Source organism: Octopus bimaculoides, chromosome 18, assembly GCF_046866305.1.
Source record: "Octopus bimaculoides isolate indiv1 chromosome 18, ASM4686630v1, whole genome shotgun sequence".
In the NCBI taxonomy this organism is placed as follows: domain Eukaryota; kingdom Metazoa; phylum Mollusca; class Cephalopoda; order Octopoda; family Octopodidae; genus Octopus; species Octopus bimaculoides.
Genome location: NC_142945.1, coordinates 6,478,283 through 6,503,282, shown reverse-complemented (window position 1 = coordinate 6,503,282; position 25,000 = coordinate 6,478,283). Strand labels below are relative to the sequence as shown.

Here is a 25,000-nt window from a genome sequence, read left to right as displayed (position 1 = left end):
ATGATAATAATAATAATTAATAATGATAATAATAATGATAATAATAATAATAATAATAATAATAATAATAATAATAATAATAATAATAATAATAATAATAATAATAATAATAATTTACCATTACCAACACGTTCACTTCTACTACTACAACGCACTAGACAGCCATTATGTCCCCACACAAAAAAAACGCTCCTACGTGGACTATGTTGACACCTGTAAGAAACAAGTATGAACTTTTCCTTTAATTACATTTTTTTTTTAAATATGTATTTATGATAAGGTTCGTTATTTCAAGAACTGAAACATGTAAAATATCTCTGAGAAAATTATAAATTAAAATTTATTTTATATAGTGGCGTTTTCAAACTTCTTTTTTATAAATATATACCCACTCGTATGCCACCTACACTTTATATATATATATATATATATATATATATATATATATATATATATATACAACTTACACATGAACTAACGTTCTGGCATAGATGTATGTGAATGCTAAGCATTTTCATAGAACAGTAAAATTTCCGGTGATCGAATCGAACTCCAGAAACAAAGAGTAATGATTCATTCCTCAATAATAAAGTCATCGCAACAGAGAAATTTTAATGGCTATATAGTCAAAGAATAAATTAATGAAAAAAATGCAATAGAGAATGTGTAAACTGTTTCTAACTTCTACCAAACATTTGACATAAAGTTCTGCTTAACCGTAGTGTGTAGAAAACATTTCGATATGTTCGCTTAGAAAAAAAAAAGAAAAAAAAACGAAGATACATGAAACCCTTTAAAATTGATGTAAGGGAATATTATAAAAGATGGCTGACTTCTTCATTGGACATGAAGTGACATATGCAGATGGCAAATCATATCTGTATTCAACTCATCGAGATAGAGTATGTCCCTAATATCATTATCATCAATATCATCATCGTCTTCCTCCTCCTCCTCCTCCTCCTCCTCCTCCTCCTGCTACTCCCCATCATCATCATTATCATCATCGTCGTCGTCGTCGTCGTCATCATTTTTATTTCATGAAAAATGTTTCTGAGAAACGTGTCCCTGTTGTCGAAACTTGACATCGCAATTCTGCATATAAACACACACACAAAGACGGACACACGCACGCACATACACGCACGCACGCACACACACACACACACACACGCACATACACTTCTAAAACTGGTGACTATGACAAAATTACCTTTGACGCACACTCATTAGGCACTCACACAAACACAGACATTCACACATGTGCATGTATAGACGCAGGTGTGTGTGTATTTGTATATATATATATTTATGTGTGTGTGAGTGTGTGTGTGTGTGTGTGTGTATTTGTGTATATATATATATATATATATATATATATATATACATAAATGTAAGATCATATTCATACATACATTTATTTTGAGATGCATTTTTAGGTGTAAACGTAAATGATTATGAATCTATATGCACGGGTGTGTGTTTTACTCGCGCAGTTTGGTTTTTGTGTGTACGAATGGAAGAATTCCTACAAAATACGTATAAGACGTTTCATTCATTCTGAATGAATACACACTCGCCAGGAATACAAGGACTCTGGACTATTTAGAGTAAGAAAATTATAAATCATACTGAAATTTACTGCTGATGTGTCACAGAACAGCTTATCAACGAGGACTGGTTGAGGAAGTAGCTGTGTTCAAAATTATTCGACCCTAGTATCAATAGTATTTGTATATATGTGTTTGATTCTGACTGTGTGTGTGTGTGTCATTTTGTCTTATAGGTACTGCTTAACTCTTTATATTGCACATATTCTGGATGACGATAATTGAGTGTACATACATACACACACACACACGCACACACACACACGCACATACATGACGCACACAGAATACATACATGCACACAAAATACATACTCGCATACAAAATACATACACGCACGCATATATATTTATGCATGCATAAATACATATATCTTAAATTTCTGGGTTCTATCTCACTGGGTAGCGTCTTAGACAAGCGCTCTTTGTTTTACTCTCGCTTCCGTTTAGTACAAGCCTTGTGAATGAAACCGCGTTGACGGAATAGGTATGGAAGCTTATCGAAATCACTATGCATGTACTGCAAATGGCCACCATTGTCATTCGCGGGTTCTCTGAATAGGTCTCAGAATTACGCTGACGGTACAGTGTGAGTAGAATGCTCAGCCACTTGTTAATTCGATGTGTAGGTCGTTCTACTGGCCGAACATTTGGAACATTCTTTCTTAGAAATCGATACAGATCTGAATAATATGTCTTTTAAATCAAGAACAGATATATGCATGTAAGAACGTATGCATGTTTGTATGAAGGTATGTGTTAATGCTTGTATGATAGTCTGGATGAGTGTTGTGTGTGTGTGAGTGTGTGTATGTGTGTGTGTTTAAGTGTGTGCGAATGTGAAATAACTTTAATTATATTAAAATCATCGTCTAAATGCTTACTTTGGTGTCTGAAGTAACATATGCTCATATTTTAAAATCATAACAGCCTTAGGCTTCATCATTAGCAATTATTGTCTCCAACGAACAAATAAATAGCTAAATAAAGTGGAATAACATAAAATGATAAATGGAATAACAACATAATAAAGTAATAAAACAAAATAATGGAAGAAAAACATCCCGATACGGACAATTGGTCTGGAGTATTCTACAGAAATTTATTCAATTGAAATATGAATATATCTGATTTTTTAAAGATGGTTTATAATTTTGGAACTGAGGAAATAATATGGTTGGAATTATTGAAATTTAGAAGACTTTATATCAGTTGGTAATTATTGGATGGGTTTGAAATTAGCATAAGATAGAATGGTTGGAAGTTTCTTAATGTTAGTATGTTAGTCGGATCTGAAAAGGACATTCAAATAATTAGAGTGTAGTAAGTATGTATGTATGGATGTATGTATATATATATATATATATATATATATATATATATATATATATATACACATATAAATATATATATATATATATATATATATATACATACATATATATATACATATAAATATGTATATATATACATAAATATATATATATATATACATATACATACATACATGTATATGTATGTATATATATATATATATATATATATATATATATATATATATATATATATATATATATATATATATATATATATATATGTGTATATATATTCTCACATGCACACGCATATGCATACATATAAGTATACACACTTTTAAGATTCAAATATATGTCTTAAATTATGAAGTTGATAAAGTTTTAAAAGCCGTCATTTCAGACATACATACATACATATATATGTGTGTGTGTGCGCGCGCGCGTGTGTGTACGTGCGTGCAGCGTTCCACACTCGTAAGAAAAAAACCAGAGGAATTTTCTTTCTTGATGCTCCTGGTGACACAGGTAAAACATTTGTAACATTGCTTCTCTGCAAACTAAGGCAAAACAAAGAAAAAAACTGCACTTGCTATACCATTCTCTGGCTTTGGTGCCACCATTCTCCCAGGAGGACGAACAGCTCATTCTGCTTTTAAATTTCCACTACACCTGGTCACAAGTGACAGTCTAATTCGTAACATAAGCAAAGATATAGCTTCAACAGAAGTGTTATGCCAATGCCACCTTATCATTTGACATGAATGCACCATGTCACATAGAGGTGCAATGGAAGCGCTTGGTAAGACCTTACAGGAGATCATAGGCAACACTAAATCTATGAGAGGAGTTACTTTAGTTTTATCAGGAGACTTCAGACAGATATTACCAGTCATTCTGAGACGAACAAGATCTGATGAAATAGAAGCATGCATTAAGTTTTCACACCTATGGAATAAAGTACTGAAATTTTCCTTCAATACTAACGTGCGAGCTTCATTATATGAGGACCAATGTGCAAAACAGTCTTCAACCTGGCTCCTCTAATTACAAAATGGGAAAGCACCATTTGATGAGAATTGTGATATCAGTTTGGCTCATATTGCTATCATGGTGAATTCCCCGGCTGAATTGAAGAACAGGGTATTGCCAGACTTAAGTAATAATTATAATTCACATAAATGGTTGTGTGGAAAGGTAATTCTTACTCCCAAAAATTAGGCAATACAAAGTTTTGCAAAGATCGATATAAGTTCGGATTCAATTTTCTAAAAATTTCTATAAATTTCCATTTCAGATGTGTATAATTTTCGGAAAAGATTTTAAAATATGTGTCTCGGGATTAAAATAAGTGAAAGGATCGAAGCACAGGTCGATATTCAGCGTTGATTGTTATTGACTTTGTAGGATAATCTGATGACGACTTAGTTTTAAAACAATCGATAATAACTCGTTTCATAACTACAAACGCTCACACATAGAAACATAGATACACATGCACACATAGACACCCACTGGCTCTCTTTCTCTCTCTCTCTCTCTCTGTCTCTGTCTCTGTCTGTGTGTCCCTCTCTATCTCTGTCTGTCTGTCTGCCTCGCACGCACAGACACACACACACACACACACACATACACACACGCACACAGACAGTATGGACGAACTTATACAAGTTCACTCGAAATGCTGCAACCACACCATACCATTTTCAGTAATATGGCTCTACACGGTCGTTTTATTTGCTAGAAATAGCAGTCTACTCGCATTCTAATTACGATATACTTCTTAAACAAAGAGAAGATACAATGGATGGACAGATTAATCCTAGATGAACTGTCTATGAATTATATATAGAAGAATGACCTGTTACAGGTAAAATGAAATTGATAATCGATTTTCTGGCGAATGTTCAAAGCAACATCAACACCAGTATGCTAAAACCCATCCGCTAAAACACACACACATACACACACATACACACACACACACATGTATAGTTAATTGAAATTCGGACAAAAACCTTGTAGAATGCTGTAGCAAAGCTCTTCCACGGTTATTGACTACCTAATGTCATCATAATGGAAATACTGTTGCTACTGGAATTCCACATTATCTGTATACAGCAGAGTTCAAGGTCAATATGTGTCGAGCGACCTTACTCTGCGTGCTTTAGCTTCGTTACTATAGCAACAGTCCGGATACTTATTGATCAGACCTCGTATATCTGTGTGTGTGTGTGTGTGTGTGTGTGTGTATGCTTGTGCGTATGCATATGTGTGTTATTTATATGTATGTAAATATATATGCACCGCTCGCACTTGCATTTTTTTTATTTCTTTATGGAGTAGACAGTTATTTTTTTGTTTTATTTTGTTTTCTGCTATTATTATTACTCTTATAAAGTCGAAAATTAAAAATTAAATAAGGAAAATATAATTAATGATACTATACTGAAGAATAATTGCTATCGGCGTCTATTTCATTGAGTCTATTACCATACTCTATGATGACAATTATGATAGCACTGACATTTTTATCATCAAAAGCTGTTTCTATTCAAAATTCCACAACGCATATAATAAATAGACAGACATTAGCTTCTCGAACCATCAACGGGAACCTCTACACGGTCTCTCAGTTGCTAGAAGTAGCAATAGGATTTGCCTAAACTCGAAGGATTCATAGGTTTGTACAGGGCTAGAAATACTGGGGCAATAAACGATAAAATGATCAGGATTGATTTTCTATATAGGTAGTATATTCATTCGGGGTTGACTAGGGGTTAGAAAAACTATAACAACAAAAACAATAACTTATTTACATTATTCACATTTGACGGATATTTGTCCTCATCTTGTTTGTTGTTAACACAACGTTTCGGCTGATATACCCTCCAGCCTTCACCAGGTGTCTTGTGGAAATTTCGAACCTGGTTTCTCATTCCTAAGGCATTTTTCGATGTTATTATTATTATTATTATTATTATTATTATTATTATTATTATTATTATTATTAATCAGGTCACTGTCTGGAATCGAACTCGGAATCTTGGGGTTAAGAGCGTGGGCTACTAGCCCCAAGATTCCGAGTTCGATTCTAGGCAGTGACCTGAATAATAATAATATCAACATCTATAAGGAATTTTCGTCTCATTCCGCTATATATTGTGGTTCTGTTCCGATATATATTGTGGTTCTAACACAGTATGACTATGAAGAGATTTTCTCTTAGACAAAAAAACTATAGCATTGTACCTCTCAACAGTGTATATTACGTTAAGTATGGTATTTAGATAGCTATTTTAATTTAATACTATTTGAATTGTGTGCAGCGATGAAGCTATAAGGTGCTACACAAACCCTGAAATATGAGTGCATTGCATCATAGAGCAGAAACAGCTGTTAGCTAATGAGATCCATTACGTAATTACTTGCTTTCTTGTCATTTCTAATGATCTCTTATTACAGTGTACTCAGTTAACAATTTTCTCTCAAGCAGTCGTATATTGAGTTCTAACACCTGGTTATTACTATCGCTATATCTAAGTGCAATGCATTAATACAGGTATGTATGTATGTATGTATGTATGTATTATGCATGCATGTATGTATGTATGTATGTATGTATGTATATATGTGCGTATGTATTTATATATGTATCTATGTATGTATGTCTGTCTATGCATGTGTGTGCGTGTGTATATGTGTGTTTGTGTGTGTGGTCTAATGCTTGCAAATAGTATTACTTTACTAGAATAGACATATTAGCTGTTATTGCCAAAGTTGATTGCTTTTCCCATAATATGAAGCGTCGTGCCAAAAATGCATTCGTCAGATAGAAATGTCAGTAAATGGTAAAACAATTGACGCTGGTCTTTCATTGTCGTTTCTGACACGTCGTTCCAGATTAGCCTTCCTCAATCAATCCTCTGATAGGTAGTTGACCCAACGATGAGGTGCAAACCATAAACCCACCCTTCTACTTATAACATGTTCCCGTTTACTGCACGCTGATAATCATGCTATACACACCAAACTGTCATGTTAAGTAGCATGGATTTTACGACAAGTGTCTGAATACATTACCTGGACGTCCTTAGATTTTGGTGGTCGCCATAAAGTTGGCAGCAAATACGAATTCATTATGAGTGTGACCATTGCAATTTCTTAGTAATTATTGGCACTGTGAATGTTAACACAATGTTTATAGCTTAGGAGGCCATAGGTAGGCGCATATGTTCCCTACCATAGAGGGGGTGCCGGTCTGTCGCAAGATTTCTCATTTTTGCCAGCTGAGTCGAGAGTTCAATTCCCAACAACCCGTTGTGTCCTTGAGCAAGATATTTTTATTTCCCGCTGTTCCAGTCTACTCAGCTTGGAAAAGTGAGTAGTACCCGTATTTGAAAGGAGCCAGCGTTGCCACTCTGTGTCACGCTGAATCTATCTGAGAACTACGTTAAGGGTACGCGTGTCCGGGTGGAGTGCTCAGCTACTTGGACGTTAACTTCACGCTAATTCCACGTTAATTTCACGCTGTTCCGTTGTTCGGACCAACGGGAACCTTCATCGTCACAACTGACGGAGTGCCAGTTAATAGAAAGAAAGAGAAAAAAAAAAGCCAAGAGGTCACTTAGTAAATATAAATTAATCCAGACATTTCAAACATATCAAATATTTAGCCTCGAGTATTCTGTCATATAAATGAGAGTTTAATGAGTACATGTACACCCCACATACCTCACACACACTTCACACACACATGCCTATATTTACACGTCACGAAACCAAACATAATACAACTGTCACTATTTTAAATCCATTTTCTTTCCTTTTCTTTCCATGAATTTCCGTTTTTTCTTTCCGTTTGACCAATTAATTCTTTCTCTTTTTCTCTCTTGCATTCTCTCGTTTACTATTCTTGCTCTTTCTCTCTTTGTAATACTTTAATCTCCTAATTATCTTTATCTTGAGCACTTAACGTGAAGACACACTCTCGTTAGCTTCTTTATGTAATTCCGGCATTTTTGACGAATATATTCTATTGATCACATACATACATACATACATACATACATACATACATACATACATACATACACACACACACACACACATACACACATACATACATACATACATACATACATACATACATACATACATACATACATACATACATACATATACACGCACACATACATATACACTTATACACACACACACATATGTATATATAGAGAATTCTATGTAGCTGAAATCCAGATCTTATCTTAAAAAAATTATTTCATGAGAAGTATATAGACAATAATAATTCAGACAGTATGAGAGGTGAATTTACTTAATTATCCGTATGACATCCATAAGGTAACGGTCGTTTCGCAGCCTTCATTGTGTAATAAATTATTTTACATGCCTGCCCCAATATGCATATTACATATTGCAATAGTACAATTGCTTCCACTCTGAATTGGAAGCATTGCTGTAACCATGATGTTCTGAATATTTTTTGTAAATATACAATTCTGTTGTACAATGTGTAGCATATATATTGGCATAGACATTTAAAATGATTTCCTATACGCCGAAATTATTACATGATGTCGATTTTGAAACGACCGTAATCTTGCGGATATCAAATGGTAAAATAAATATATTTATCTCTCATGTCTCCTGACTTCTATGCATATATATATATATATATATATATATATATATATATATATATATATATATCCAAGAAAGTTAGGGGTTGTGAATCCAACCCACTAAGGGATAATATCTATCCAATATACTGCTAGAAGAATACCCAATTATTATTACACTAGTGTTTTTTCATTGCATGGCAATTACATTACCAAGTGCAATAAATGGGTGCGGGTAAAAAGATATTTTACAATTAGTTTATATAGCAATTACTATTTTCTTATTGTTATATATGTGTGTGTATGTGTGTGTGTGTGTACACATGCAAACCCCCTATTTATCAAGCACATGTAGTTAATTTATTGACCCCGAGAAGATGAAAGGCAAAGTCGACCTCGGCGGAATTTGAACTCAGAACGTAAACACGAACGAAATACCGCTAAGCATTTTGCCCGGCGTGCTAACGAATCTGCCAGCACACCGCATTAAAAAAATTACAAGGGAATATAACAACAACAACAACAACAACAACAACAACAACAATAATAATAATAATAATAATAATAATAATAATAATAATAATAATAATAATAATAATAATAATAATAATAACAGCAATTATAATAATAATGATGATGATGATGATAGTAATAGACTGTAGTTTCTGGCGTACAAGTAAATAATTTAAATAATTTTACGAAATGAATTGAAAAATTGATGTCGAATAATTAGATAATTTAAATTTGGTTAATTATCCATCTTCACACGCTTGCTACTCAGTTCATTTCGTTTATTTTGTTTGTATGTAGACATATATATGTATGCATTAATATGTATGCCTATATATATATATATATATATATATATATATATATATAATATACATAATATATAAGTATATGCATATATACATACATGTATGTACATGCCTACATATATATGTATATATACATGCATATATGGGTACAGCACATCAAAAAGAACGTGAACAAAAAGAGAAACGAGAACATTAAAAGAATATCCACATATATGTAGATACTTGTATACTGGTATAGTTACTAATGACTGAGCTCGGGTATGTCGAGTATGTATGTATGCATGTATGTATATATGTATGCATACATATATACATATACCCCCCCCCCCCATATATATATATATACACATGTCGGTGATGATGTATATTTTTATCTAAATACCAATGTCAGAAACACATAGATAGATAGATAGATAGATAGATAGATAGATAGATAGATAGATAGATAGATACACACACACAACACCGCCTGAGTGAGTTACGAACGCGGGTACCCTTACGCATGCAATGCATCACACTCACTTACACACAACACACGCGTATCATACACAGTAGGAACTAAAGAAAGTTCTAAGAAACCATCACCACTCTACGATATTGTAAGTCAAGTAGCTTGCCTTCATACGCAAACAAGAGCGTAGCGAAAGACAAGTCTTTCATAGAAGATTAACGAATATAAGAATGGTATAACTGAAAGTGGCCGCATTCTCTGGTATTCGTAAATGAAAGACATAACTTCTACTTCTTGAAACAGATCTACTATTTCTTATTCTAAAATGAAAGCTATTTGCCGGCTATTTCCTACAACATGCCTTATATTAGAGAATCAAAGATGAAAGCTGTTTACGTATTACGTCTTGAAAAACGCTCATTTCTTGTTAAGTATAGCATATTGTTGAAAGTTCTGGAAACACCAAATGGCAACAAGGTTTTAAGTTTAAAATCAATAATGAATGATCGTGAAAGAGACACAAAAATGAACAAAACTATTTCCTTTGTCGTTGATAAGTGATTAACAATATCTGATTTTTGTTCAATTAGTGTCGTCGCACACCTATCTATTTATCTATCTATCCGTATGTAACTATGTATGCATGTTTGTGTGTGTGTGTGTGTGTGTGTGTGTGTGTGTTTGTGTAGTAATGTATGAATGTACATGTATGTATATGTGTGGATGTGCATGTGTGTACATATATACATACATATACATTTATAAATATATATATTGGATCATCCCCTAAATAATGCGGTTTTTCAATTACATGAACTAAAATTCGAAGGGGGACGAGGTAAACTACCTGCATCAACTTGCTATAAAACCACGTAGTAATTTTACCTTGGTCTTATTCTTAGTGCAAGGTTTAAAGAATGCAGTTCGGTTTTAACAGTTATTTTTTCAAATCTATAATGGAAGTAACGAAGGAGCATATTCGGTATATTTTACTTTATAAATTCAATAAAGGCAACAACGCAACGGAAACTGCGGGGAATATTAATGCAGTATATGGGGACCGTAAGCGTAAGCCAGTGTCAACGGTGGTTACACAGATGAAATGCTTCACCTCAATAGGGATACGTACGTATGGATCGAACGATATAAGCTGCATTTTATGAAGGCACGTGGATCAGTGGTTAGGGTATTCGACTTACGATCGTGTGGTCGTGAGTTCGATACCCATCTTTCTCGTTGCTCCAGTCCACTCAGCTGTCAAAATGAGTTGTCAAAGGGCCCAGCCTCGTCAGATTCTGAATCTCCCTAAGAACTATGTTCAGAGTATGCGTGTCTATAGGGTGCTGAACCAATTCCACTCAATCTCACGAGCAAGCTGCTCAACTGATCAGATCAACTAGAACCCACGGAGTGCCAGGTGTGTGTTTATCATACTGCTTCCTACATTTGTTTCGTACATCATAACCGGTAACACTACTAAGTACAATGATAACCACATCACAGTAGAGTGGATGATGATCCTCCATGGGGAGTTCTAAAATCACCACTAGCATTCATATATCTATATGTACACACAAGACATGGTATGTATTTATGTAAGATTCGGTATAATTATAAACAGGGCAAATTTTAGCCATTTCTCCGCAGACTGAAAAAAGAGGATGAACAACCTTAATCAATTGGGATTATTCAATTGATGAGGCACCCACATCATTCTGACAGTCTCCTGAGAAACAATCAGTCCTTAATTTGCATACCGAAAGTGCTTAACACTCTATAAATACCAGAGGCCTGTCAAGGGCTGTTTTAGTTCACACAATATCAAGGTATGCCATAATAAATATGTAACATATGGTATGATTATGAACAGGGCAAATAAGAATTTATGGATCCATAATTACACGTATAGATGTTTGTAAGTATATGCACGTATATACGAAACAATGTCGATATATATTCCTATTTATTTGTATGAGTGTATTTATGAGTATATGCTTACATAGACGCATGCATGAATCTATCTATATATACTTATATACCTACTAGTACGTATCTATGTATACATGTATTTATGAATCTAAGTATGTGTGCATAATTTATGCATATATGTACATATGTATAATATTTGTGCCTATACATGTATGTAAGTATGTATATATAGGATATGTGTATGTACGTGATGTATGTATTCATGTTTACGTGCATAAATGCCTGTATCTATGTATATATCTATGTATAGATGCAAGTAAATATGAATGGATGTATAAAGTAAGTGTCCGAGTAATAATCATAGATTTATGCATGTCTACATGCATACATACATACATGCATAAATACGTAAAATTATATGGTTGTATTCGTTTACAATTGTACATACGAACGCATGCAATGTCTAAATATAGTTGAATATATATATATATATATATATGCTTGTATATATGTATAACGTAATTAACGTAGATATATTTGTGTATATATGTACTTATATATATATATATATATATATATATATATATATATATACGTATGTATGTATGTATGTATATATATATATGCTTGTTTGTATGTATGTATGTATGTATGTATGTATGTATGTATGTATCTGATATATTTGTACGTGCATTTATTTAAATTAAAGAATATGTCTGCGTAACACCAAATAATAATTACAGCATTTTCTAGAACCGGAAATGGAGAATAATTGCTTGATTTATCCCATACTTTGGCATCAATTCTTCGATATTATTACACCGTATTTCTCTACAAAATGAATTCTAAGCAATACAAAACGAATATTCTTACAAGAACGAACATATTTTATATGTTTTGAACACTATTTTAAAATTCTTTACAGTTAAAAGGGAAAGAGGACAAATTTTATAGAGTAAAACAAAAATGAGAGATGAAAAAATTCTTCGAAAGGATAATGGAACGAATATAATGAAAGGATGGAGGAAGATTAAAGGAAATAAAGAATGAAAGAATTTAAGAATGAATCGGAAATAAATATGCAATTATTTTTCAAAGTCACCTGACTTCATTGACGTTCCCTTCTCGTTTAACATTCGTCGATAATTTAGCTGTTCTTTCAGTTTGTAAATAGTAGCTACATGTCTTCTCTTTGTTATCGGCTGCAACTAATTTCAGAAAAAGAAAAAGGAGATAAAATGCAACAAACAAAAGGAAATGATATAAAGGAAAGGATTCGACTTTCTTTTTCGAAAAATAACTGCAAATTAAATTAATTTTATCGTTTGTCATTATCAACTCAAACACACACATGCGTGCACGTAGATATGCTTTCCCAAACACATACACAAACGCCAATACAGATGTTTGTATTTACGTACAACTGATAGAAAGATGTAGGTATGGGCGTATAGGTAAGAAAATCATTTTGTAACCAAAGGTTTCATGTTCAGTACCATTGCGCGGCACTTTCAGCAAGTATCTTTTGTTATGCCTCTGAGTCGATCAATGGCTTGTGAGTAAATTCGGTAGACGGAAAATGCGTGCAAACCCGTTGAGTGTGTGTGTGTGTGTGTGTGTGTGTGTGTGTGTGTGTGTGTGTGTGTGTGTGTGTGTGTTGGTGTCCCCCTCAACTGATTGACAATCTGAGCTAGCTTGTTTACGTCACTGTGACTTAACAGTTAGGTAAAAACGAAGACTGATAGAAACAAAACCGAACTTGGAAAACGAAACAAGTCGTAGAGTCGATTTTTGAACCATCGCTACTCCTGTACACACACACACACACACACACACACACATATATATATATATGTATAACGAGAAGTGGTTTTCTATTTGAAAGACACTAAAATAATGGATGTTCAGTACTAGCTCGGAAGGGACTAGGTTATTGTGTATGAGTAGGTCACAATGTAATTCCATTAATGTCATGTTTTCTTAAAACTACCGTATCTCATTAGATAAGATGCAGAGGAAGCAATGTAATAAATGTATTGCTACCTCTACATTCTTTGTAACTATATTGAAGATCACTGTTATGGATTTAGAAAACTGCATGGCGCTATGTGATGAATTTAATTATAAAATTGGTCCCCAATTGCACAAGTACTCAGACACACACACACACACACACACACAAACACACACACTCGCGCGCGCAGGAACACACACAGAATCAGATATTTAGATCCGAAGGTGCAAGAGCACAAGCACACATACACACACACACACACTCGCACACACACATACACACGCATACACGCACGCATACCCACACTCAGAGATTTAGAACCGAAGGCGCACGAGCGCAAGCACCCTCACACATACGCACACACACACACACACACACACACACACACACACACACACATAAACGGATAGATAAACGGATAGATGAAAAGGATTGATAATTATAGAGTCTCATAATTTCTGTTTTAATCTATAAACTGGGACAACGATCGTTTCGATCTGACGTCGTCATCAAATAATCACTAAGTTTCGAACGAACAATGGACAAAGATTTAATATGCAAAGTGAGTGTTTTTGTGAGTCTGTGTGTTCCTATTTCTGTGATGAATATTTCCTCTGATTATTTCCTCTGAATATTTCCAGACACTATTAATTAACCCTTCTATTACAATATTACTGTTGAAATACACTGCTTTTGTTTCAATTAATTATAAAATTAATGAAAGAATTTAGTAAAATTACTGTCATTATTAATCTGACGACATTTTGGTGGAATGTTTTAATTAATGTTACTTAAAACAAGAAACTTGTATCAGAGAGATAAAGGTGGTCTCAGACGGGTTGGGTTGTGATGACAGACGGTCGTTGTGGTATAGGCAGAAGCAGTCACCCGTGGTGAACGCAATGGCTTGTTAGAGACACAGTAGAGAATATCAAAAATGACTAGTTATAGGTTGGACAGCCACAGTTTTACTAATTAAGGGCTCTAAGTTGAGCGAAGGAAGTAGGTCATCTTACTTACGTGTATCATTGGGGAGTCTATGCATATTTTCATCTTGAATTCTATTTATGTTATTTTCTAATTAACGTACACACACACAGGCATATATATATATAAAGAAAGAGAATTCATTTTTAACGGTGGAGCACGAAGTAAATAGATCTATATATAATAAACTTTCTAATCGAAAGTCTTTTTTTCTTAACGTGATAGTCTACACGCTATTATTTATAACGTTATCTGCTTCGAGTTTCACTGTTAGACGCGAAGTATTTCTAGTCTCTCGATTACTCCAAATTCTTTAATACATGTATGTATGTATATATTGTATACGTATAAATACATATACATATATTTTTTTTTATTTATATATATTTATATACACATCTATGCATATATATATATATATATATATATATATATATATATATATATATATATATATATATACACACATATCTATGCATATGTATATGTATATATATATATATATATATATATATATATATATATATATATATATATATATATATATATGTGCATGTATATATATATATATATATATATGTATATATATATATATATATATATATATATATATATATATATATATACATATATATATATATATATGTATATATATATATATATATATATATAGTATATGTATATATATATATATATATATATATATATATATATATATATATATATATATATATATATATATATATATATATATATATATATATATATATTTACTTATTTATTTATAAATTCATGGCGTCTCTTTCAGCACCATGTCCACGAAGATTTCAACGTGATCAGTATCATCTACCATTTCGGATTCTGTGTCTCCACAGTGGCTTTAATTGTGGCGTTGTTGATTTTTATCTGGTTTGGGTAAGTCTATCACAGTTTTTTCCATTTATATATCCTTTACATTTATTGTTGTCTGGTTTATGTGCAAATGAAATAATGCGATAAAACTGTTTTATTGGAATATATTTTCTTCACGTAAGCAGGCGCTATACAATGTTTAGTGTCGCACATTTATGTCGCAGTAGATTTGTGGTTGCTGTGTTAATATATGCTTTGTAATAGGATGGGTTGCAAGCCATTTAAGTGTAGGTTCGAGGTCAGAAGAGTACTGGAGGAGACTTTTTCGTGACGGACAAGTGAATTTTGGAAGAGGGGCCTTGCAAATCTTCCAGATTAATGAAAGAGCATTGTAGAAAATGACGAAGAGTATATTTTAGATTAAAAAAGAACTACGCTATGATGCTCCCCCACTACTTCTGCTCATGATCAGAGATGCACATATCGTCAGCCACTAAAGGACATGCTCAACTGGTTAAGGTCAAACAACTGACAAGTATTATTATTATTATTATTATTATTATTATTATTATTATTATTATTATTATTATTATGATTATTATTATTATTAGAAACAGCATTATACCAGTGGAAAAGCTTTCGGTTACTTTTGTTTTAAGATATTCCTCTAATTCCATTATTCTTTGCCGGTTCCATTTCACTTCTGCATTTCCTCATTTTATTTGTTGTTCTATATTTATTTTAAATTCGTCAGTTTTCTAAAACAAAGACCATTTTAAAAAGCTGAAGTGTGAAAAAAAAAGCCCCCAAAAAAACAAAAGCCAAAAAAACATACAAAAACTGGTAAACAGAATTATCGATCGAAGCGACTATTGCACATAAGAACACCATGTTGATATCTAAAGACCGACTGACGTAATGACATTTAAAATGATTAGCACCGAGAACGACACCATATTGCATGCATTACATGTAGTCAGGCTAACTGCATATGTTACAACCTCCAACTCGTCTGCTTTTATCCAATATTGATCGTTTTTAACTCGCCTCAAGACCAATTTCATTAAATGAGTCGAATCAGTTGATGAGAGGAAAATGATGATGGTGGTAGTAATAGTGGAATTGTGTATAATACTGTCAGCCTATTTTGATCGTCTGCTTCAGTCATTTTGACTGTGGTTCTTGTTATTTCTGTGGATGCCGTTGCTGTCGATATTTTAGTTCTTGCTGTAAAGTTCTGATGTGCAGTGATTCAGTGTTATTAGAGTTGTAATGTAGCTGAATGAACTAAACTAAAACGTTCGATCTTCGGTTCTTCTTTTATTACCGTAATATTCAATATTGCACTGACAGTTTGAAACTTAAACAAAATGGCCGCTGCATTAAAAAGATAGATTTTCATAGAATCGTTGGCAATATTAGGTAAATAAGTTGCGTTTGATTTGTAAAATTCATAATGTTATAATTTCTCTTTCATCAATAAACCTATTACTGTTACCTCAAATATATAACAGGCACTATAAAAAATTGCCACATCTCTTTCTAACTGTAGCTCACCATCTTAAGTAACTCACACATTAGCTGACATAGTTTGGGAAACAATATATTTCGAAAAAATATTGTATGATTATGGGTGGATTGTATATATGTTGTTATACGGTTCAAAACTATATATAAAAAAAAACAAAAAATGAAAGATAGATATAGGTGAGGGAACAAAAAAGAAGCTGTATTAGAGTGACGCACAGGAACAAATGGAAGAAGACATGTCGTACTTATGTCCGTGGGCGTGCATGTATGTATGTATGTATATATACTCTTATATATATATGTATATATATATATAAGTTATAATTAAAGTTTAAATTTAAATTTCAAATTTCAAATGTACGTGTTGAGTATATCCCTTGTAATATGCTGATAAAGCGCCTGTATATTATACATTCATACATACATACATACATACATACATACATACATACATATATGTGTGTGTGTATATGTATGTATAATCATTTGCTGGATTCATTCAAAGGGTAGGGCCATGATGGAACATCGTCTTTCAATGTATTTGGCTTTTCTTTCTGTCCCTTGTTGGTGTATGTATGTATGTATGTATGTATATATGTATGTATGCATTCATGTTATTTACATTATTTACATTTAACGGTTATGGCGTAGTGAACTATGTATGTGTATATATATATTATCACATTCACTCTCAAGGCTTTGATCGGCCTGTGGAGATTGTAGAAGACATTTGCCGAAGGTGACATGCAGTGGGACTGAACACGGAACCATGTGGTTAGGAAGGAAACTTTTACCATACAGCCCACAACTGCGCCTATGTGAATTTGTGTGCGTGCGTGAGTTTATGAGTATAAATGTTTCAGTATGTATGTGTGTGCTTATGTATGTATGTGTGCGTGTATATTTTTGAATATGACTGAGTGTGCATCTGTCTATATCCATGATGTGCGCACACACGCAAGCACAAACACACAGACACACACACACACACACACACACACACACACGCACACACACACACACACACACACACACACACACACACACACACACACACACACACACACACACACACTCATAACTGTCCTCTGAAATTCTGTTCCATCATTCTTTTTGAATCCATATTTAGTGTTATCTAAACGACCTGATCTAGAAATCTGAATGTTATCTTCCTCTTCCTCTCCTTCTTCTCTCCTTCTTTCTCTTTTTGCCACACACACATACGCACACACACACACACACACGCGCATACACACACACACACACACACACGCACATACACACGCATTTATTTCATTAATAAACATAAATGTGTATATATATATTTCTGACCGCAAATACATATGCATTAATATGGATATATGTATATAAAATCCATATAAATTGCATATAAATATTTATATGTATGTATATATATATATATATATATATATATATATACATGTGTGTGTTTACGTGTGTCAATGAGTATGTGCTTTGTGCTTATATATACAAATATACAAATGTATATATACTTATTAATATGTAAGATTATACATGCAGTACATAGAAAGTCATAACACGTGCGCGCGCTCCACACACACTCTCTCTCAGACACACACACACACACACACACACACACACACACACACACACACACACACACACACACACACACACAATCATTCATAATACAAAAAGTAAGAATTAATTTCCATTTGACTTGTTTTCCATTTTCTGAAGCAGAAAGCGCACAAAAATAGAAAAAAAGAAAAACAGGTAACAAAGAAGAAAAAAAAAGGTAAAAAACCTCTAATTCCAAAGTGAATATTATAACAATTCCATTAGCCTAGACAGTCTACTGATGCGAAAGATAAACAAAGAATTTGTTGTCTCTGTCGGACAGAACCATGTGAGTAGAAAAAACGTCCGGCGAGCCAAATAGAAAACTGCTTTTCCTATACTCGATCACCAAACTATTGCAGCTATATTTCCCGTAATAAAGGATACATACTTTAAGCATGCTATCTAAATATTATATTTACTGTATATACACCGTTCTTAGGCAGTTCCTGCAATATTTGATCTGGTCCTATCAATTGTGTATATACGTTGCGTATGATACACAGATAACTAGTTTAATTTGATACTTATTCAATTGCCTATAGCGGATTTTAATTCAACCGAGTGGCTATTCGCAGCATTAGTTTATGATTTATTCGCTATTTCCTATATTGGAGGCAAAAGATTGTTGTCGGAGCCTATGACTGGATGCCAGCACGTGCAATTGAAAAAGTTCCACAGACCGAAATGCAGATAGCGTTCCCGCTTGCCGCTGCTGTAATGTATTTTCGTCTCCCTCTGATATCTATTGCATTTTTTAACACAGCACATTCGTAAGATACGTTATCTCAAGATAAATGCCGCAGCAACTGGCCTATGAATTGTGTATATGTATTTATTAAATAAGTTACACAAATATATATTTTAATTTAAGAATTGCCTAATTTGCGTATACTGCACCTCAAACTATTTTTGACATGACATATAAAACTAAGAAATAAATAAACCCGGTTTAGACATGTATAGACATGTAAATTAAGTTTAATATATTATAAACTTGTGTAGTTATAAATAAATTTAAAATGTAAAATACTTTGCGCTGGATGTATACTAGTTTAGTTATGTACATTGGCATCTAATTTCTCATTGGCCTCGCATTTATTATACCTCATAACATTTTTAATTTTGGGGATTTTTAGAAAAAATTTGCGAATTTGTATTCTACATATGAGAATTCATATCAGAAGGCAACCCCCACCCCACCAAAAAATATATATGTAGGTGCAGGCGTGGTTGTGTATTAAGAAGCTTGCTTCTCAAACATATGGTTGCGGGTTCAGCCCACTGCGTGGCTCCTTGGGCAAATGTCTTCTGCTATAGCCTCGGGTCAACCAAGTGGACTTGCAAGTGAATTTGATAGATAGAAATTGAAAGAAGCCTGTTGTATATACCTATCTTCTTTTGTTTTTCTGTAAACGATATATATAGTTTGCTAAATACAAAACTATGTACATGTATGTTTATATATATAAACGCACAAACACATATATACATTTATGCATATGTTTATATATATGCATATATATATGTATGCATATATGAATATACAAATGTATATGTACATGCATACACACACACATATACATATATATGATTATCTATGTATGTATGTATGTATGTATGTAAGTATGTATGTATATCTCTCTTTCTCACTCTCTCTCTCTCTGTCTCTCTCTTTCTCTCTCTCTCTCTCTCTCTCTCTCTCTCTATATATATATATATATATATATATATATATATATATATATATATATATATGTATATATATATATATATATATATATATATATATATATATATATATATATATATAAGCAAATAGAAAGATGATTACATTCATAACTTTATAGTTATGCTTTTTTAATAACAAGATTATACTTCAATTGCATTATAATGTAATTGAAGGATAATCCAGATATTTCATGAAGATATTAAACTCAGCAGTTTTGTAGATACACAAACATATTTGTAAGACGCTAGATGTCCATCCATACATTCATCTAGTCATCCATACTTTCTTCTATACTCGCATGTCTACACACACACACACACACACACACACACACACACACGTATATATATTGATTGAAATGTTAAGACAACAAAAGAATGAAAGAGACCTCGATATTATGTAAATAGAAGAATTTATCTGTAAATATAACATGTGACAATTATTCGGTAGCCATGGCCACCGAATAATTGTCACATATATTTACTGTTTATATATATATATATATATATATATATATATATATATATATATATACTTTCTCTCTCTCTCTCTCTCTCATATATTGATATATATGTATGTATGTTGGTAGGTAGGTAAATAGGTATTATCTATCTATCTATCGATCTGTCTGTCTATCTGTCTGTTTATCTATCTATCTAACTCGAACCCATCCCCATATGTAAAAGTCGACTTGCATTACCTTTCCTCTACACCTTTAATTTACTGTCATTTGTACTCTGTGTACGTCGAACCTTTTCATATGTATACATATATACATGTTTTGTATTTAATGTATTTAATATACTTTATATATTCATGTGTCTAATTTGCTTATACCCATGTACAAACATACGTTCATATAGAAGGGAGAGAGAGAGAGAGAGAGAGAGAAAGGGAGAAAGAGGGGGATACAGAGAGAAGTGGAGGAGAAAGATAAATACATCGATAGGTTAATGCACAAATATGTAAATAGGCAGATTGGGAAGTCGGTAGAAGGAAAGTAAAACTTTACTCAGATTGAAGATGTGCTTACAATTTAGCGCACTTGCTTTATTAAAGATCTCTCATAAAATCCTTTTTAGTACTTAATGTGCATTTCGGATGAACAAGAGTCATAAGGTCACTTACGTTGCTAGGCCTTATTGGTCGCATTTCCTAATTCTCAAGTTTATGTTCCATTCATTTTAGCAGTAACCTGCTACGGGGCTCCGTAATGATGTACCAGATAAGGATAGCTCCTTACTGGGGACAATTTTAATGCATAACTCCAAGCTTATATTACAGAAGTAGATAGAACATCATTAGTTGTTACCACTAGTATCTTATATAGAATTTTAAATAATAATGATAATAATAATAATTTTGGGGAAGGGAGTTAAGTCGATTACATCGACCCCAGTGTACAACTGGTACTTATTTTATCGACCCCGAAAGGATGAAAGGCAAAGTCGACCTCGGCGGAATTTGAAGTCAGATCATAGCGGCAAACGAAATACCGCCAAGCATTTCGCCCGCCGTACTACTCGTGTATAAACACGAGGCAATCAATTCTATGCCTCTCGTTTATACATCTTAGTCTGTTTTTAGTGGGGCTGGCTTTGAGCGTTGCATTCCCTAGCGTTCGGTAAAAAAGTGGTCATTATGGTAGTTTGACTTTAAAGTCTCTCTTAGCGTGAGGCATTTATGCATAGTAACGTCCTTATATAAATATATATATATATATATATATACACACGCACACACCCGGTGTGGCTGTGGAATAGTATTATAAAACATACTTTTGATATGTATATATATATATATATATATATATATATATATATCCATCTGTGTGTGTGTGTATGCGCGTGTTTGTATTTATATATATGTATATACATATACCTTTTATATCCTTTGCAGGAATCTTCGCTGTCTTCGAAACAACATTCACTGCAATTTGATCCTTACCTTTATAATGCGCAACATTATCTGGATAGCCATGAGGCACAGCGTCGAAGAAGTGGTCTTAAAACAGAAACATCTAATGGTAAGTAACGACCGTTCTTCCTACCTTCCTTTCGTGTCTCATTCCTTCCTCTCTTCAATGGCTTACTGTTTTTTACTACAAAACACGGTTCCGTTCACCCACTTCCTCACCCACACACCTACACAGACGCAAACACGTTTATACATACATACATACATACATACATATATATATATATATATATATATATATATATATATATATATATATATATATATATATATATATACATACGCACCCCCTCCACATAAATTACTTACAAATATGGTATTTTTCTTTGTTTTGTAGCAGTAATGCTTAATATTCTTTTATGGAGAGAAAAGCATTTTTTTTTTGGCCGATTCCTACTTAGATTATTTTACTAGTATGTTGACGACGACGACGCCAGTGCTGATGATGGTGGTGGTGGTGGTGGCGGTGGCGATAATGGCGACGATGATGTGATTGTGACTGTTACAATGATGAATGATGGTGATGACGGTACAAGATTAACGATGACAACGGTGCTGACGTTGAAGTTCAAGACGGCAACGGCGACGACGAATATGTTGATGATGACAATCTTCAGTTGATAGGAATCAAGAATTGGAAGAGAAGCAGGAAGATATTTCTTATAAAACAAAATGGAGTTATAAATAAACAAAGAAACAATAGCGAAATCATAAAAATGACGATACTTAAAGCGAAAAGTAAATGTGGAACATAAATTCTTCCAAATTAAAATAAAGTACCGTAATTAGACGGAGAATAGGAATTGCAAGGAAATTTTTGAAAACATGTCAGAAGCTTTAACATCAAAGAATATATATGCAGAAACAAGAAAAAGGGTTATGTAAATGTTACATACGGCCCATAATATTATATGATGCAGAATTATGAACATTGACGAAAATGTAATGAGACAAACTAGAAGCTTTTGAAATGTGGATATATAGAAGAATGTTAAGAATATCTTGGATAAAACATACGATTGATGAAGAAGTGCTGCAACTAGCAAATACAAAAACATCATTAGTCTCAACTGTGTTGCAAAAGGACGCTAGAGTACTTCGGTTACGTAGTAAGAGTACAGAGTATTCAACAAAGATTATTACTAGGGGAAAGATAAATGGCAAACGCTTAGGGGAAGACGTAGAACAAATTGGTTTGTTAATATCAAGGACTGGACTAAAATATCATATGGTGAATGAGTGAGATTGACAGAGTAAAGACTCGAATGGAGTTGCTTGATATTCAACTTGCTGAGGGCAGACAAGGCCTAATGAAATGTATCATTATTATTATTATTATTATTATTATTATTATTATTATTATTATGAGTAGTAGTAGTAGTAGTAGTAGTAGTAGTAGTAGTAGGAGGAGGAGGAGGAGGAGGAGGAGGAGGAGGAAATAAGACAAGATAGAAAATGCTAAAATAATTTTATCATGGAGAACATTTTAGTACCGATTTCGGTCTTCGCGACAAAAAACAAATTGACCGTCCCGAAATACAACAATATATATACACACATATATATATATATAACGCATTTATTGGGAGTTATGTGTATGGATTAGAACAGTTTGATTCAAACTCCATGGTACTCTGAGTTTCAACCGTGTCTCCAGTCTTTGACCATTGCGTCTGGTATATAGATAGATAGATAGATAGATAGATAGATAGATAGATAGATAGATAGATAGATAGATAGATAGATAGATAGATCGCTGTATCGGCCAGATTGTCGTATGATGTCATACCTTAATGGACACAATGTGTTCCTTCGTTTTGTTGTAGCTTTCGTATAGTGATATCCTTCTGGCTAGCGGGCGGGCGGGCAGGCTAAAACCGCACTGAACAGACTGGAGCAATAGGAATTGAAATATTTTGCTCAAGACTACGACATACTGTTGGTCTGGTGTTCGAAACTATTATCTTGTAATCGCGTGCACAAACATCGTAATAATGAAGTCACGCGCCTTCACACACCTATACACACACAAACACAGACACAGACACACAAACGTACACAGACACACAACACAGACACAGACACACAGACACACAAACGTACTCACACAGAGGCACCCTCACGCACACGAACACACACACACACACACACACAAACGGACACCTCAAACACAAACATACACAAACAGACACATCACACACACTTACGCACACAGACACTCACACATACACACTCATACTCACACAGACACACACCGACACACACACACGCACACACATATACTTTTTTAATTGTGGATTAACAGTGCTACCAATGGTTTCATACGGTTACACTTCATCACATCGTCCACTACCATTATCGAAAGAAAAAAGAAAGACACATTCGACAATATATTTACGCATATGCACAAAAAACAACAAAAAAACAAAACGAAAAGAAGCCAAAATAAATACGATGCGATATTCACGAGTGTATATCGCCTTTGATGAGATATCAGCTCAATCGCGTCTAACTTGGAGCTAAACAGAAGCAGCGACAACAATAACA

General features: G+C 33.4%; 1 protein-coding gene and 1 long non-coding RNA gene across 3 annotated transcripts in view; one reads left to right on the top strand and one right to left on the bottom strand.

Annotated features, from left to right (window-relative positions):
* LOC106870026 (corticotropin-releasing hormone receptor 2) overlaps positions 1-25,000 on the top strand; it is a 226,827-nt gene that overhangs the window by 129,601 nt on the left and 72,226 nt on the right. For both annotated transcript variants that reach the window (XM_089365681.1, XM_089365682.1), the window contains exons 4-5: positions 15,569-15,675; positions 22,376-22,502. In XM_089365681.1, coding sequence (XP_089221807.1) covers positions 15,569-15,675; positions 22,376-22,502 — 234 coding nt within the window. The remainder of the gene's footprint in view (positions 1-15,568; positions 15,676-22,375; positions 22,503-25,000) is intronic.
* The window catches only part of LOC149131975 (uncharacterized), a 44,868-nt gene continuing 32,554 nt past the window's right edge, over positions 12,687-25,000 (bottom strand). Inside the window, exon 4 of the long non-coding RNA XR_016244934.1 lies at positions 12,687-12,967. This is a non-coding gene — a long non-coding RNA (uncharacterized LOC149131975). The remainder of the gene's footprint in view (positions 12,968-25,000) is intronic.